Source organism: Ascidiella aspersa, chromosome 4 (assembly GCF_963924565.1).
Source record: "Ascidiella aspersa chromosome 4, kaAscAspe10.2, whole genome shotgun sequence".
In the NCBI taxonomy this organism is placed as follows: Eukaryota; Metazoa; Chordata; class Ascidiacea; order Phlebobranchia; family Ascidiidae; genus Ascidiella; species Ascidiella aspersa.
Window position 1 is genome coordinate 6,861,062 of NC_139450.1, and position 18,429 is coordinate 6,879,490.

Genomic DNA, 18,429 nt, shown 5'->3' on the forward strand with positions numbered 1-18,429 from the left:
ATAACCTGAGCGGTCGTAACTGGAACGACCTTCCCTCCACTCTTGGCTCGCCTTCGCTCTAGTTTCGATCGATCTGCTTTTAAGACGAACCGACGCCGCCTCAAGAAAAGTCGCACTTATTGCTCGTTATCGATCGAGCATCCCTGTGTCCGGACTTGCTCCTGTGCCGAAAGCATGCAAATAGTGCTGCAACCGTTTTCTCTAAAATTATCGTATGTCGATATTCGTTGCGACTATATGAACAACGTCTTACATTTCGCCCTCTTCGTTACAGCTGGAAGAATATGATCTCTCTAGAGGGGATACGCATTTTTTTGTTTTGCGCTCATTACACAAATTCAAGGAACTTATTACCCAAATTTTCATGTTACTTAAAACAATACGCCTTATCCTGTTTTACTATTATTTTCAGCTTAAAACTATACTTTTACACGGTTACTAGTTCGTTTGTTGTAATACGCTACTTCTTGTACTCTATATTGTTAACTATACTTACGGTACTTATTGACTGCCGCGCAAATTTCGGCCAGAGTGCCTTACTCACAGAGTCACAGTTAATTTGAGCTCGCATCAAAAAAATGCAACATTGCGATTTCCAAATTCTACCTTCTACCGCGTATGTAACCTGCCTAACCTCCAGCGCCAGTCACCTTGCGATTTAATGGATTTTAGCTGTAAAAGCACTTGGCGTATCGAGTCCAGTGTACAAGTGGACATTCGCCCAAATCCCCAATACGGTATACACCGTCTTGTGCCGCTTGTAAAATTCCTCGTGTCTTACCTGCGAGGTCGTTCGGTCCACTCGGAATAGCCCAGTACATATTCGAGTCTTTTCCGTCGTGTTTGCCTGTCTCAGAATCGTGCCCGCTTCGTTTTTTACGCCGCTGTTTGTCCTCCGCAAATACCACGCGCGTGTATAGTGCGCTGTTTTTTCCGCGTTGCTTTTTACCTATATGGTGGCCAATTTTTTTTACGCACATTTTTTTTTGCGGCGTTCGCATCGCTTTTTTAGGCCAGATTTTTCGGGACGAAATTTTAGCGGAAAAAAAGATCGGACCCCGCGAGGTGTAACAAGGATACTGAATACAGGATTCGTGCAGAATTGCGTCCTATATGATTTATCGGTTTAAATTCCCCGTTTCCTATTATATAAACAAAAAAACTCAAATGGTTTGAAAACCCGAGTAAAACCAAAAATGTCCGCCAAAAAAACAAAATCCTGGTTTTACCCGGGTGTTCAAACTAATAATTATTAACCCTGACGAGGTCAGCTGGTATCTGCTGCCGAAACGTCGGTTTATACTTCGTTTACACCAGAAGAGCGATTCCTATCTATTGATATGTTGCCTGGTGGAGCTAACTCGATTTTTGAGTTTTGTTATTTATATACGCGTCAGCGGAACAGTGACCGACAAGCAAAACACTGCTGCCAATAGCTTTGGATTCCCTGAAGATACGCCATATGATATTTTAAACAAATAAACGTATGTCGTTTCCCGAGTTTGGCGCCGTTGTTTAAACGGACAAAAATGCTCGCTCGAACAATAAATATCTGATCTGGTGAACTGAGCGTGTTGAAACGTTGCTCTTTCGGGGTAAACAAGTCACTCCTTTGAAGCTTTTCAACGTGTTTGGCTTGCCTTTTGAAAGGCAAATATCGCCAACGGAAACGCGAGTATCCCATCTTGGCACGACTGCAGAAAAAAGCAATTCCCCAAATATGGAATGTCAAGCATTTAGAAAGAAATATGCACTTTCGCAAGTACGATTCGCGTTTTCTGGTTTTTGCAAGGATTCGTTTGGCAAAACTCGTTTTAACAGCAGCTTTTTTAGTTTGAAATGCTAAACGATAAACTGTCCTGCCCTGCGCGAAACAACAAGCTGTTTTCCAAATGTGTTAGCAAATAGCTAAGTTTAAGTGTTTCTCAACCTTTTGACGCCGCGACCCAAATACTATACGCGCAAAAATGGCGGCCCAACTCTCTTCACTCAACTTTCTGCAAGCGAAAATAAGAAATTAGAACAGAAATAAGTTCGAATCCGATTAATACGAGCCATATGTTCATAATGCATGTTTTCTGAAAGTATTGCCGCAAATTCTGAAGTATTGCCGCAATCTTCTCAGAACCAACCCAGTAAGTCAAACCTTGTGAACTACTTCAGTATCGGCGAGCCAAACAATTTAAAAAGCGAGCCAACTTTATTTCGCGACCCACGGGTTGGGAGACACTACATGCTAAATGCCAACCAGCATCAGCAATATGCAGGACTCTAATCAGCATTGCTACACCGTTTTGCTTTGCCCAGTGGCCAGCAGCAGCACGTTGGGGTCGCAAAGGAAATTGATTTCACGTGGAACACTTATCGAGTTCCTTTTTATCGATCGGCCTCAAAACGACGATCAAAAGGGACAGAGCGCGCCGTTACTCCCAGTAGTACCATGTGTACGTGCACTGCTGCTTTACTCAGTTAATCCACGATCTAGCACCTGTTTCACTTTACCTTCGTCACTTTTTTGTTGTTTAATCGTATTTTTAGGCAAAACATTGAGAAACGAGCCTTATTAGGGTTTCGTTGATAACATTTTTAAATTAGGAGCGTTTGTTAAATTTCTGATTGTCAAAAAAGCGCAATTCTAAAGAAATCAGCTCTGTCTGGTCATCCGGAAAATGTGAAGTGCAATTTTTTTTTTTTTTTTTTTTTTTTTTTTGGCCGATATGAAATTTTCTCCCATACCAACCGACCGCGGCCAATTCCGGCACTCGAAAAGCCAAAGTGACCTATACCTTCGTATCTCAAGGATATTTCAAGGCTCATTTTGTATCTGGTTTCAGCGAAAGGCAGAAATAAAAATCGTCGCGCACGGATATTTTTCTGAAATTATAGAAGTGCGGTTGGATCTGGCCCCATAAAGCGAAAACACAAAGATTAATTTCGCTGCAGCACGAGTTTTTTATACGCAGTCACCTCAATAAGGGTTAACTTAACAAGTCACCGCATCTATTTCGTTTTTGAAATGTTTACCAACAAAGGGCTTTATTTTAAAGTATAGGGGCATTCAATCTTTCTACAGTCAACTACTTGCGAGTTATACCAAAACCGACCCATCATTATTAAGATGAAAAAGCGTGTTGGTATATTAGATAATATGCAGCCGCTTACATATAACAAAAAAGGCAAGGCAAACGACATTACCCGTAGTTCAACGACTTTATATTGATTTCCAAATGACACTGTTTGAACCACAGGCAAGATACACTGTTCTGAACCATGTTTCTGCCTATTTTTATTCGCTGATGTACAAAACGGATGAGGCGAAAGGGTATCGACTGCCAAGTAACCTTATACCTTACGTACTGACTAAAAGGTTACCGCTTACCAAGAAACAAGCCCGTTTTGTCGCCGCGTCAGACTTTCATTTTCGCTATGGTACTGATATCCAGGTGCCACTGCTGACGAACTGTATTTTAATGTAGACAAACTTTTCGAAAACCGTGCTTTTAAGGCCAAAGTAAGCCTGCTTCTAAACACTGCAAATACGACTATCAAACAAGATTTTTGCTAAAAGAATTCCAACTACTTTTGATTTCCCTCCTTAGTTTTTCCCCGACAGCGAAAAGTGTTTGTTTAACCCTTAGTTAGGCGCACATTTTGATTATTGGTTTTCCCCTTTTTGTTACCTCTAAGGTGTTCTGTCTAGCATAGAAATCTCTGCACTGACCCACGGCATAGCGCCATGAGTAGTTTCAGGGCAGTCTGCAAACACACTCTCCACTAATGAAGCCTTAATCCCGGCTTTAATCCTCGCGCTGCACGCGAATCAATACGGGACCAGAGTTAGAATCCGCTGGCAAGGTGCTATTGTACCGTCGTCCTCATGCAAGCACCGTATGCCAAAGGTTTCTGCGATGCGTTAGCTTTGATTCGACGCGCCGCGTTTTTCTAGCCGCCGAAACGCCGGGAAAAAAGAAATCTCGAGGTCAGGCTGTTGGAAGTGATATGTCCCCCTCTCTTTCTCTCTCTTGTTAGGCAAACATTTCGAGCCGTTTTTCCATACTTTTGTGTATGTACATGGCCTGCTCCTGTTTAGGGTGTGAAAAAGGGGCGATGCTTTTTAATTGGTCATAACGATTTGCCAGGATTCTTTCATCATCGTATTTTTCTGCGGGTTCGTCATGATTGGGATTTAGTCGCATTTTTCGAGCGGGTTTACTTTGATGAAATATACTGTTGTAAAAATAAGCCTAAATTTGGTACTATGACTGAATGACTAGCTTCTGAGTGTATAACCGTGTGAACAAATAACGTTTATTAGAAAAAAATCTTGAACTGTTTTTCGACGGTGGCAAAATATTTAGTAATAATTTACCACAAGCAGATTTTCCAAACTTTTTGCTAAACTTGGACGCAATGGGTTTTCGTTCATCGAAGATGTTCATTTCGCATATAAATACAACTGTTCCCAACTAGCAAAAGCATCAGATCCACATTTTCGAAGACTTTTTTGCTTGCTCGCTGTATTGGTACACGAAATTACGACGTGCTATGTAATCTGACACCCTGTACACATGACAAAACAGTACCTACATGTACCATTCATGCTTTCACCGCATCAAACCACTGTCTGAACGTCGCAGCGTGAACTCGCAAATAAAACACACTTGGAATTACCTGCCTGGGAAATATACTTGGACTTGCAACGGCGGTTGGGAGGGAAACGACAGCTCGCTTAAAACGCTGAACCGCCAACGAACCGCGCTATCTTGTCAAACGAGAAGGGAAAAGTGGCGCATTAAAAAGTCATGAAATCCATTTTCGACGCCAGCCGATCGGTCGTCTCGTTTAGGCCGGCTTGCACACGAGCGCTTCCAATTGGTTTCTCTTTCTCTGACACTTTCGACTTGCTTGCAGCTTTGTTTAAGCTTTGCCCATGGCTCATTTGGAATTGAGTCTGGCTTTCTATTTCCAGCACATCCCTTTGTGCACCCAAGTTCCAGGGTTTACTTATGCCAGTCTTTCTTTTTTGTTCCCAATATTAAGTATATCGGCGTAGCTTTGGCCAACCAAATTAGACAAAACATACCGCACTGGCATACATATGTTGGAATTAAATTAGTATGAGCATTTTTTTCGCATTGCTTCCGTTTTTGGAAGAATCTTGCCCAAATCCAATCTCCTTCTAACTAACTACACATACATCTAATCCAGTCGGCGACCCAACCAAATCAAACGTCGAGTTTTAGGTCGCGACATAGGTTGAGAAACACAGACCTGTTTCTTTTATTTTTTAAAAAAAGCACAGGAAAAACAAATTATAATAGAAAAACTCTCATGCAGCTAACGATCTTTTACTTTTGTATATCGCCGTATTTCCACTTTTGAAAGCCGAATTTCGCTCGCAAGTTCGCACAGAAGACAACATCGCGAAAAAGCGTAAACTAACAACTGACTTATGGAAACGGCGTGTGTAAAAACAGGTCTAACTCCGCCAAGCAGTGCCGAAAACTCACAAAGAATTTTCGAGAATTGCAAAAACGCGATAGAGTACAGGAGATGTACAACTTTCGTTCCTAGAGGTGCCAAAACCACAGCAGCATTATCAAAAAAGCCGGCCTTTTGAAGTAGGCCTCACCCACGTATTTGCATCGCCAGCCAACCAAGTGAACCGCAAGTCACGAAATCGACTTTGACGCTCGCTCATCGGCGCTGGTTCGATGTCCTTAGCGACTCGGATTAAGCTTTAACCTACGCAATGCGCGGTTACCTGAGCCAAGAGTGACGCAATACGCTGACCGCTGTGATATAAACCTTTTTTTATGCTGAAATAACTGCTTAAAAGTAACTGGGTCGCGGGGACCACTGATCAGCCTATACGGCGCATTGCACGATTTCACAGGGTTGCCGCAATGTTTGAATCTTTAAAGGTTTTTAAATAGATTTACGTATTGAAAGGTCTTTAAAAAAAACACAAGTTTTTCCATAAGTTTTGAATGGTCTTTGAATTTATTCAATACCCAGCTTAAGTTATACATTTAAAAAGTGCCGCTGACAAAACAATTAAAAAGTGTTTTTGGTTGTGTTGACCATGGCATTTATTCTGTTTTGTTTTCGAATTATAGGTAAAAAACATCGAGAGATCCCATTTTAGCAAAATAAAAAATAAATACTCATCCCCTATCCTTCCATATCGATTGTTTTACCCTTGCCAAATGTCATTCAACCCTGGGTGAGCAATTTACCACAGTAAGCAACCCTGCTTTAAAGAACCAGAAGCAGAGCATAAGTGTGTGAGTTGCGCAAATTAGAAGTTAAACAAAGTGCATATAATGGAGACAAAAGGGTATAATCAGTCGAAGTTGGGGTAAAATTTGATGTCAACAAACATGTCGAGCGCGTTTTCAGTGCAAAGTGTGAGCAAAAAGGCAGTCGTCGTTTCGTATAGCTGCCGACCCAGCGTTCGGCTTTTCTGTCTCGACGCGTGTTTGTTGTTTTTCCGATTCCTTCGCGGTTTTGTTCTTCCGCGAAAATTCCTTGCTCGGATTGTGAAACGCGCAACGTCGGCGGCGATTATTATACAAGAACGCCGAGGAGAAAAGAATATTTGGGAGACCCAGTTAAAAAAGTTAAAGAAGTGTTGCCAGCTTCATCGGTCATATTATAAATCGATAAAGTTTTTTTTTTTTTTTTTTTTTATGTTAAACGACTTTTTGCGGCATTTATCATCTGACCTTTTCGGGGTTAATAATACGAACGAGAATAAGTTGACCAACTTTTGTAGCCTGGAGATTATTAAATAGTTATGTTTCTTACACTTTTTTGTTTCGTAGCACAGTTTCACTTTACTTTCGAATGCCATTCACATATAACTTAGACCAGCCAAAATGTGTACAAAATAGTGACTGGCTAATTGTTAACGCGAATCAATTGTGAAAACCATAAAAAGTTTCACGGTACTCTTGAGACAAACTCTCGGGGTACACAATTTGAAAACCACTGCCATACAGGTAATTGATAGAGCAAGTCGGTTAATTTTTATAAATCGCTGTTTTGGTAAGAGAATGCCCTTTGTTAAAAATGTGAAAAAAAAACTCAACAACACATAACTCTTTCAACATTGTCACTGCGTGAAAACTCCTTGTAACCTCAGTGTTATCTTTTTGCAACTTTTTTTTGGGGGGCGGACATTGTTTGCGTCTATCTGTTTCAGGCAGAAGTGACAGGTTTACTGTTATTGGATGTTTTCTTGTACAGGAAAGTTGCCCGAAATAGATGGCGAAAGCTTTGTAACCTTTCAACATTTACCAGGCCTGCTTGCGCCTGGCTCTTCTCATACTTCTTATCCCGGAGAAATGTATAAGCCCGATGAAAAGACTGTTCAAATTAAAATATTTGATTCCTACCATTTTACTTTGTCGAGAGGTATCCGAACAAAAAGTTTGTCAATGTTGTAAACAATTCATTTTGACTTAAGTCCCAGTCAAGTCATTCGTTAATTAACATAAGTCAAACTCAAATCTAAATAGCGTCCCAGTCCCAAGTCGTCGGTTCCCAAGGCAAGTCACAGTCAATACATTATTAGAGCAAGTCAACTTCAAGTCAAGTCCTTGTTATAAAAATAAAACTTCAAACTATTGAAACTGGTGAACTCGTTCGTTTATTATGAGCAATGAATCAAATAAAAAAATAAGCAAGCAAATTATTTTATGTGCAAGATTTAAGGTAAATAACCAAATTTTATAAATAGTTGCTTAATTATGAGACTACATTTTAACCCAAGTCTTTTGTCCAAATGAAAGTCAAGTAATTTTAGCCAAAATACTTTAGTCAAGTCAAGTCATTTGAAAATAATGACCTAAGTGCACTTAAGTCAAGTCATTCCAACACTGCGGTTTGTGCCTTGCTTTATGCGTTTGTGGTTCTGTGTTTGTGATTCCCACTTGAACATAAGGGTTTGAATTTGGGTAGTTACTACAGATATTCAATGATTTATATTTTAACCCGGGTAAAACGCTAATATTTTGGCTGTTGGGCAGAACGAACGTTATTATGGCAAATAGACCAAATTGAATAAACAAATACGATCAAAAATATTTCTTATGCCAGAAAAAAATGCGTTGGATGCAAACCCTGGATTAAACGCTCCAATTAACTAGATTTTAAGCGGTATTCGATATCACCCTACGGTATGCGATGGGTACCTATCTATACACTACCACTTGGCATCGGGTATCGTTTGCTAATCGATATTATCGGACATCGTTAGTAATCACACTAGGACCCGCAACAGTCAATAACGAATCAAAGAATAAAGTTGTTTTCAGCACCTAGGGGAATGTTTTTAAGAAGTTTATAGATCGAAATAAAGTCTAAATTTACAATAAAGTCAAAATTTACAATAAAGTCAAAATTTAGAATAAAGTCAAAATTTGTCGAATTATGGATTTTGACAAAGTTTTTGTGTTTCTTGAGAGTAATTTTTGTAATAATCGTCGTCGAAGCATTGTAAATCAGGAACTGCGACACAATTAAACCATATTAACCCATAAAACCAGGAAATATGTCACAATGCCCACTTGGATCAGCACTAAATTTTATGGCAAATTGTTCATTGTTAAGCCATTGTTACGCATTTAAATAATTATTATAAAACATTCCTTTTCATAAACGTGGTGCTGTCGAAAATCAACAGTTTGGATTTTAGGAATAGCCTACAGGCATTCTGTAATACAAAAATGCCTAAGCAAGCTAAATCTAACGCTAGAAAACACGACGCCCTTTTTATAATTCATAAACAACCTTGACTTTTCAACAAAATATTACGTTTGGGTCTGAAATCGACAAAATATTATGTTTGGGTCTGAAATCGACAAAATATTATGTTTGGGTAACTGGCATCAATTCAAGAAAGAACTGTGACCTCTACCAATAAGCAATTTCGTTAGGTCAAAATATAGTCAAAATAATGTTTTTTTTAGGTCAAAATAAAAAGCGCCCTACTGATCACTCACCCACATCCATCATTTAATAAATCCATAGAAGCATATCTCGTTCACTCCGCTTTTCTTACAAGCCTACCACACCCACAAAGGCGTTTGCTCTAAGGCAGTGTTTCTCTTCCCGTAGACCGACAACTCAAATTATGTATCCGTTGTTTGCGTCGCCAACTGCAGTAGTTCACCTGGTTATAGATTTATTGAAATTGATTCTGAGCAAGATTTCTCCGTACTGAAGAAAATTACACTGGCAATGCGCGGCTCACGTTGCTTTAATTTGCATTTTTATCTATGCCAAATGTTTTACGTTTTTTTGCTCCCTAAATATTTGGTCAAGAGCATTGTTTCGCCATAGGCTCGCTGTTATACCTAAAAAAAATAGGTTGTGGCGACACTGCTTTACGGCTTTCATTTCCAGTGAAATTTGCAATCGTAGATGTTGTACTTCATTGCGGGAGAAAAGTGCACCTACTTGTTTTGGTGCATGTCGTAAAACTGCCGCCTGTCTAGTTTTAGCCCGCGCAATAGTTTCGCTTTTGTGTGTGCGAACCTAGTACGTGACCTAATCTTTAAACTCCTGTTTGTTCTGCGAAATTTTCAGCTGCTATCGCGCAAGTCGGCCTTCCCAAAGCGAATAATATAGGCACGGTGACCTCGCAATTAAGTATACCTATTAGTTTTAGTAATTTTTACTGTTCGATTTCAAGCTAAATCTAACTGAAATTTGGTGTAAATTCTCTAAGTTAGTAATGCTCTAACTTTTTTAGTTTTTTTGACCGGTTATGCCTTGACAAAACATATAGCTGTAGTTTCCAATTGTAATATTTAGCAAAATCAACCCAAACACCGTTTTGTATTTTTTTTTTCGGTAGGTTAATGAACACGAAATGCGTGCCAGCCTTTATAGATTGTATCAAGATTATATACAGAAATGTGTGTACGAAACAACAACAAAACTCCCATTGACTTTGAATTGTTATATTTTTACATTTCTTCTTTGCCTTGCTGAGTCGTTAGGTTTAAAGCATTCGTTTGGTAAGTATTCCGAAACCCTCTCTTCGCTTTTACAGGATTTTTTGCAAAATTAGTATTTGAAACATGAGGGGGGGGGGGACTTGCCTTCAAAGGCTCGGTGGTAAATTGAAAACAAGGTATTAAATACATTTCAAGGATTGAAGTGATTCGTCATTGCCCCTTGTAAGTTAGCAAACACGAATAAGGTGTATCGCCAATCCATTTTGACGAGATTCTTTTTAAATATTGTACGACGCATTGAAAAGTTAAACGAGTTTGCGTTCTTAGACTGCATATTGAAAAAAATTGCACTACGGTACATAGAAAAATAAAAATTGACAAGGGTCATCCGAAAAAAGTCAATTAAAACCTAAACCTGAGAGCCGCATAAAACTGTTTGAAGAGCTCACCAGTTTTCCCGCGGTTTGGCTACCCCTGCTATAGACTTTTTTTCTTATCTAATACTTATTATTACGAAAATGCAGGCAAGCCTGAAAATGGTTTGATAGGCCTTTGTTTCGAGGGCCAAATCAAAGTTCGATTTTTGAAAAAAAAAAAATTAAGAAACAAATGGCGGGCCATCCCCTTCCAAAGCTATCCCACTCGAAAATTGTCTTGCTGTTTACAGACTACTTGTCCCAGGGAGTGGATCTGAGCGGGGTCGAAGTGATAGAGAACGACCGCTTGTTTATCCAACGTGCCAAGGACGATGTCAAGTCGCAAGCCTCCAGGCTCCTCGAGCAGGGCATCGCCTCGCTGGTTCGTTTATTTCTCTTTTCTGTTGTATACTTTCAATGAAACGCGATTGCATATTGTACACCTCCTGAACTGGAAAGGTTGACATTTAGGGCTTAGTATTGTGTTGGGTTTAATACTATTCTATGGATTTAATTAACAAAAAGTTTCTGTCATCGCCTCGCTGGTTTGTTTATTCATTTTTTTGCTGTATATTTTTATGAAAACGTGACTGCATAGTCCCCGTCCCCTGGGCTGGAAAGGTTAACATTAAGGGCTTAAGATTGTTTGGGGTATATAACACTATGGAATACTATGGTCAAGGGTTCATTTACGTAAAAGTTTAAACTTGGTCGTCGCAATTTAAATCTTTGTATACATGGAACTGGAAATAAATGTTTCCTTTTGGGGCCTTGTACTGAATTATAAGAAAATTGAAAAATGGGAGCTTGTGTACGAATTTTCTTTTTTCACAAATATTAGGTTGTTCGGGAAGTTTAACAACAAACATTTTTTATGGTAACGCTTTCTAATTTAAACCCTGCTAGTATACATTTAGGTACATGCTATACAGCGATACAATTTTTTTGTGGTTACATCTTCATACATTTTAAGTAATCGATTTTCGAATAGGTTGGAGGTCCAGGTATTTTAAATTATTACATAACGCCGACGTATACTTGACTTTTATGTATATGACCATTCCGGTTTAAATAACCAACCAGTGCATTTTATAGAAGGGAAATTTGGCCTAAACATCCTACTCTGAAGGCAAAGTATTTTCTTCTTACCCAAACTTCTTCATATTACAATGCGGGCAGACCTGGTATTTCCTACAGATACCGGCAATTTTCAGATAGCACAAAAACTATGATTGTTACATGAAAACACTCCTACGTATACCTTACCGACATCCAATTATTCGTGACATCACATCTTGGCTTTCCTTGTTTCGATTTACCGCTGTTTGTTTTCATATCCCGCAATGTTCGGCCTTTCGCGCCCATTATTATAGGATAAGCCCTGTATACGTGACTTAGTTACGTTACGCAGCGATTCGCCACCCTTTGCTGAGTACTCGCAATTTTGCCTTAAAACGATTTCTAAAAAATTGGCGTTTTTCGAGGAGACCATGTTGACGTGCCCACTGCCCACGAATGAAAAAGGTGAATAATCTGCTTCCAAAAGAGCCTATTACGTAGAAACCTTATGTTGCCAGATGGTTAAACGTTTAGTATCAGATGGTTAAATTTCATGGATTTTCAACATCTCTTAATTTCGCACCAGGGTGATACCCTATGTTTTGGCCTAATATACTTAAGTGTATTCAGATTATGGTCAAATTTAGACTTTTAAAACCCTTCGCGCGAAGCCTGAACAACGTGACATGTACAACAAACATATATTTTGTTAAACTGCTTCACGTTTTTCAACCATACGAGATTGTTCCAATACATTAACACAGTGTTTTTCGACCTATGGTATCGACGCTGAAATTGTTTGGGTCGTCGAGTCGTTTTAGAATATGGTTAAATTTTTTTAGTTATTTCGCCCTGCAGCGTATTTCTTTAATTATGATCGCAAAATACGATATTTATTGATACACCATAAACGGAAATGTTTGTCAGATGCAACTGAGCTACATCTTAATTAAGTTAACGTTGCAAGACAATTTCATTAAGCTAACCAAGTATTTTGATCAATTTTTGTTTTACGTTCCCTTTATAAGAATTCGAATAAAGTAAATATGAATAAACTATATTCCCGGCCCGCCATTTCTTAATTATCCATCCCTTTATAATATGGTTAAATGTTTAGGTCCAGAGCAAGGTCTCCCCAAGATTAAAAAAAATGCGGAATCAATACGAAGATATGGCTGATATAAATTTAATTCGAACAGAATTATGCTTCTTTCTTATTTCTGTTTTATTCACTTAAAGCTTAAAAAGTTCATTGAAGGGAATTTCGGTCACCAAGGCTTCGCAGGTACACTTATGCCTGTAATATTTGGGTCGCCGCGAAAAGAGCTATCTTAAGAAACACTGTCTTGATACGACAGACAAGGCCTGACACGTGATCTGTTTCTTATATTCAGATTTCTTATATTTACGCATCGATTAAAACACAATAGGATTTTTGGGTTTCATGATGACATGCGAAACAGCGAGAGGGGGAAAGGGCAATTTTTCGATTGCGACATATGTTGTTATTTTTTTACTCAGGATACACGATTATTCGTTTTTCAATCCGAATTCTATATATGCTTCATGATATTAGCCTAGAGCGTTGCCATCCATCTACCTGACACGGTACGCGTTGCTTATTTAATCTCAGTTCAAATAAATGTGTTTGCGAAGCGGAACACTCTAAAACAGTGATTCCCAAACTGTGTGCCTCGAGAGATTGTCAAGTGTGCCGCGAAACTTTTTGTAATTTCGGAAACGAGAGTATTTGTATAACCAATAGGCATACATGCAAGCATTTTAGACTTAAATACGCACTAATAGGGATATTCAAAGTAGAATATCGAATCCTTGGATTCGAATCCCTATTCTGCCGTTTATTTCGGGTAATTGGAACCGATATAATTTAATGTTTTACCGCCGATTGTTGCGCCTAATTGCACAAACGCGTGTGGTAAGTTGGCCTGTCGCTGCGGCAACCAATTTCCAGAGCTTGCTTTAAATGTAACCCGGTAGTAGTGTCAGCGTTTTTTCGGGCGACTAATTACCGCGTCTGGCGATAACGTTCGTCTAATAATTAAGTGTCAATCAAGCGTTATTGGGCGAGCGACTAACGTGTAGTGCCAGGTGCGGAGTTCGCAATTTTCCTAAATGCGTTACGTTGCAAAAGTAACTTTTACATTGTTATGCGCAGTGTAATTGTCAAGAATTCGTTAAGTCAATAGTAACTTTGTATTCTTTGCAGTACATTATTTGACTGCATAACAGATCACGTTAGTAAACAAATAAGCCCTAAGACTCGACAATGCTTGAAAAAACAGGACCGAATTGCTTAAGACTTCTGTGTGCAGTGTTGCATTGTACTCACTATTGGCAAAAATATAAGTTTTGGCAACAACCTGGACAGTTGACATATTACAGTTTACACAACTGCTTTAAATGACAGTTGTTAAGAATGTTAAACATATGGGAGATTTTTTTTATTATCATGTACACATGTTAGAAAATTGTTTTGGCGGTTTATTGCTGTGATTGTGGGCCCTGTAGGGTAGATTAACATTAATCCGTTTCCCAAACAAAATCGAGGTTAAATAATTTAATATAAATATACTAGGATTCGCTATTCTGGATTCGTTATTCTAGATTCGAAACCTATTATTCTAGAATACCTTGGGATTCTACTTTGAACATCCCTACGCACTAAACATTTCAAATCAATAATTTTGAGACATTTACATATCGTTTGTCGTGTGTTAAGAGTCATTGTAAGATTACTCTATGGTTGTTCTGTTAAAAGTGCGCCGCGAAATAGTTAGATATTTTTATTGTGCCGCGAGCCAAAAAAGTTTGGGAACCACTGCTCTAAAATAAACTTAAAAAAGTCCGCCTTGTTGTGTGATCCAGCGTGGAGTTTCTTACTTTTTAAGTGTATTATTTTAAGAATCATGACATAAAAATCATAGATAATTATTAAACTTCCTAACGTAAGCAAATTCCAGCCACTATTCTATTGATGTCAATAGATAGTGGATATGACTGTTATGCTTTAAATATCGGTTATCTTTGTCGGATTAAAATTATAAGTATCGAACATCTCTTTAATCAAATATTCCTATTTCAAAACGCTCATCTCGTTGCATTCAGAACCAGACCCACACCGCCACCGCACTCCAGGTCTTCTTCAACCTCGGAAACCTCCGCACGCCGGTCGATGACGTAGTTGTGACGTCACTGAGTGCGGTGAAGCGGAACGTGAAGCAGGCGCTGGACGCGAAGGGCATCTCACAGAACTCGGCGGCCACACAACTGGATAAGGGTGAGTGTGGGAACAACTTGTTTCGTACTGCGGACCGGTTAAACGTTCGTTTCAGTTCCACTAAACGCCGCCAATGTTGCTCCCTTAACTTTTGTGGGGGGCAGACGTTTACGGTATGACCTAAATACAGATAGATCGATCGTTTGCTACAACTGGACACCTTATGTGTGTGTGTTATGGGGAACCACGTGTATGCTCCCTGTTGCTTAAATTGCAACGACGACCGCCCAAAAAACTTCTAGGTCGTCCGAACAGAAACGAACGCGTACGCTAGGTTTTGTTTATCGCCGAAAAAATGTAAAGCATTTTGTCTGTCCGTATGCTCAGTTGGCAATGCACCAACTGTTGGATGCGAAATAAGTTTACCGTTAGTTTTACTTCCACCGAACGGCCCTAATGTTGCCTCTTGCCTTGGGTGGAGGGCAGATGGCTTTCCTGTGTGATTCTATCGTGATTTTTGCGAAACCTTAATTGACCGAATGGGGAACGATAAATCATTTTTGCGTGATTTTATTTGTTCTTTATCTTTTTTTGTTAAAAACACGTTTTTTTTGGTAAAAAAACGACTCGATTTTATTGGTGGGCAGATTGAGGGGCACATTAACAAAGCCTATTGAAGTTACCATATGTCACGGCTGAAAATCACTGATGTGTTTAGCTGCTGATATAAGTGATATAAACACAAAACGGTTTGCGATTCAGTTGGACAATATTGAGAAAAATCCTAAAATATTTTTTTCGCATTGGTATATATGAAAATTTTGCCAACTCTAATCAAATTTAGATAATAACTACTTTCTTGGTAAAGGAATAAAGCAAAGTAAGTATGAAAAAATGTATCATGCGCTAAAATGACAACGTCGTCTACAGTGGTTACTTTTTGTTCTGCTTCGCCAGCTAAAATACGCTTGTTTTACGTGCATATATAAAGATAAATAAACCATTTTGTAAATGGTAAATGAAAACACTTAATTTTAACCCAGGTCGTTTGGCATAATGACTTAAGTCAAAGTCAAGTTATTTGTTCAGAAGACTTGGGACAAGTCAAGTTAATTTGGTTAAATGACTTGAGTCAAGTCATTAGAACACAGTAACTCAAGTTAACTTAAGCAAAATCATTGACTTAAGTCAATACAACACTGTTGGTTACGAATCCCGAAATATTCCTTTCAATTTCTTATCAAAATTACGTTTGCCTCACGCGCAAATTTTTTCTCTGGGGATGAGTTGAGTTTGAATATAGAAACGGAATCGCCTTGAATTCAATTTACTTGCAGCTTGGAGAAAATAATGTTACGATACAACGTAGGAAGATGCGCTATTGCCATTTCCCCATATGTCTCCTTTGAGAAAGGATCCCAAATCGTTTTGAGAATGGCCTTTTGATCGCATTTATTTCTAAACGTTACAGTCGCACGTTTTTTTATTAGAAGAATGGGTTCCCTTTTATTAAGATTGTTGCTTTTTATGTAGTTTTTCATAAACACTTTTTTGAATCTGTATACATTAAGATCAATTTGTTTGAAAACATCCCTAATAATGTTGAAAACCACTAATTTTCTTCCAATTTCTTAGTATATTTTTTTAGTTTTCAAATATTTGAAACTTCAAAGGTACACATTGATTTTTGCCACTTGGAAAATATTTTATTGTGCTTTTATATGCAAAACTCTGCCAAAAATAAAGGTAACAGTCTGGTTGGAACGTTTTATGTTAACCTATTTACTTATTGTTAGGCAGTGTAGCAGATTGTTAGGCAGTGTAATTCTACAGTTAACCACCACCATTTCCGAAAATTTGAGGTTCAGAAAAAGATTCTTAAAATACCACAAAGCAAAATAAAATGTTTTCTGAGGTTAATGAAACGTTCTAAACTGTTAGTAAGTTATAACCTAACGAATACAGGCTTTTTCAAAAAAATAATATTTGTTTTCGTATAGGAAGCCCACTTCGTCGATCTTTTTTCCTTACTTTACCGTCTTTTAATGATTTTTACCTTTCAATTGGGATCAATTGGACGTAGAAAGACACAGGGGAGAAATTGTTTTCGCGCCCAAGTGAACTCCATTATAAGCCGCAGCGCCAGTCGATACAGAACTACTTACTGCTAAAATCCTCAGCGGTTTCCCTATTTGATCCGGGACGGATTTCGAATGCCTGATCAGTGTGCGAACAATTTAATTCCTCTTGCGATCGACGTTTACGTTATGACCCAAATTCAGATACATTGATCGATTGGTGCATCTCGACATCTTATGTGTGTGTTATGGAAAACACGTGTATGCTCTCCGTCGCGTGAATTGCACCGGCGACCGCATGAAAATCTTTTTGCCGTTCGAACAGAAACGAACGAATATCGTCAGTTTTATTTGTCGCTTAAAAATGGAAAGCAGTTTGTCTGTCCGTATACGCTCGATTGGCAATGCACCGACTGGTGGTTGCGAACTTGACTGTTTGCTGAGGCGCATGTGACTCCGCTGGCTTTTTGTGTTATTTGATATGGGGCTATTATATTCATCTAAAAAACATTTAGCTTAAAATTAAAGCAAAAACGAATACAAACGAAACTTAAAGGTGATTTACGCTGCTATTGCAAGATATCGTAATTCTCCACCAAGTGTTTTTTTTAATATAACAGTACTACAGAGGAATCAGGTATAAGCTCCCATCAAATAATATCAGATCGTATGTTTTGCAAATAATCATTGCTCATAAACTAAGTATCGCGTCCATTTCAAGTCGCATATACATTTGGCACGTCAGCTTATGTAAAGTCTCTTGTAAGTTTCCGTCCGGTGCCTACTCAAAAATCCCTCTGCGCCAAGCGTCTTGTAGTGACGTCACTCTGGCGCAACGCCAGCAAATAGATTGGACTTCGCCACAAAAGCAAGACCTCACCTTTTCATTGATCCGAGCGACTTGGTTTTTCCACCGACACAACCTTGGACTCGACGCTAATGGCAACTCCATTAATTATGCAATCTCTCTGTGCTAAAATATCGCTACGCGCGCTTTCCAATTCCTATTTATATATAGATGTTAAGCAAACTTGTCTTTAGTTTGTTTTTCTGTTGCAAGAGAGGTATATCACTTTCGGGGAAGCTTTTCAAATGGCGTTTAAACTTGTTTAAAAAAATGAAGAGGGACTTTCTGCTCGTACTCGGATCGCGTTGGTATCCAGATTGACTCGTTTTTCTACTCGGTTTATCGTAGGTAAGCAGCCCGCTTACTTTTTAAAGAAATAGCTGATTTTCTCACAAAAATCTATTTTCAGCAAACTTTTTTCATACAAGTTTCTCACATAATTTCGGTAACTTTGTATGGCTACTTTACACCATTACACGGCCGAGGAAAACTACATGTTAGTACTCGTGACTAGCTCAACCACTTTCATGGCCTTCGTTTAATTTATTCTTTTATTTTTTTTTTCTTTTCGGGATAATACAAAACCATAAAGGTTTTTAAATAATTTTTATTAAACCTACTTTGTAATAGGGTTAACGCATTTAACATGACAGAAATCAGGAACGTCTAATATTACCGGATCGGTATTGTTTTAAGAATGATTACATAATAAAGATTGTGGGTATGACAAACTTAATATGTAAAATATGAAGATATCTCCTCGCGCTTACGCGTAAGTGACGACAATGACTTCAAATGGTAGCAATATATTTTATCCGGCATA

At 38.6% G+C, this 18,429-nt stretch overlaps 1 protein-coding gene across 1 annotated transcript in view; it reads left to right on the forward strand.

Moving 5' to 3' along the window:
* LOC146146906 (conserved oligomeric Golgi complex subunit 5-like) overlaps window positions 1–18,429 on the forward strand; it is a 69,703-nt gene that overhangs the window by 22,848 nt on the left and 28,426 nt on the right. The window contains exons 6-7 of the mRNA XM_083387865.1: window positions 10,636–10,766; window positions 14,570–14,741. Coding sequence (XP_083243991.1) covers window positions 10,636–10,766; window positions 14,570–14,741 — 303 coding nt within the window. The remainder of the gene's footprint in view (window positions 1–10,635; window positions 10,767–14,569; window positions 14,742–18,429) is intronic.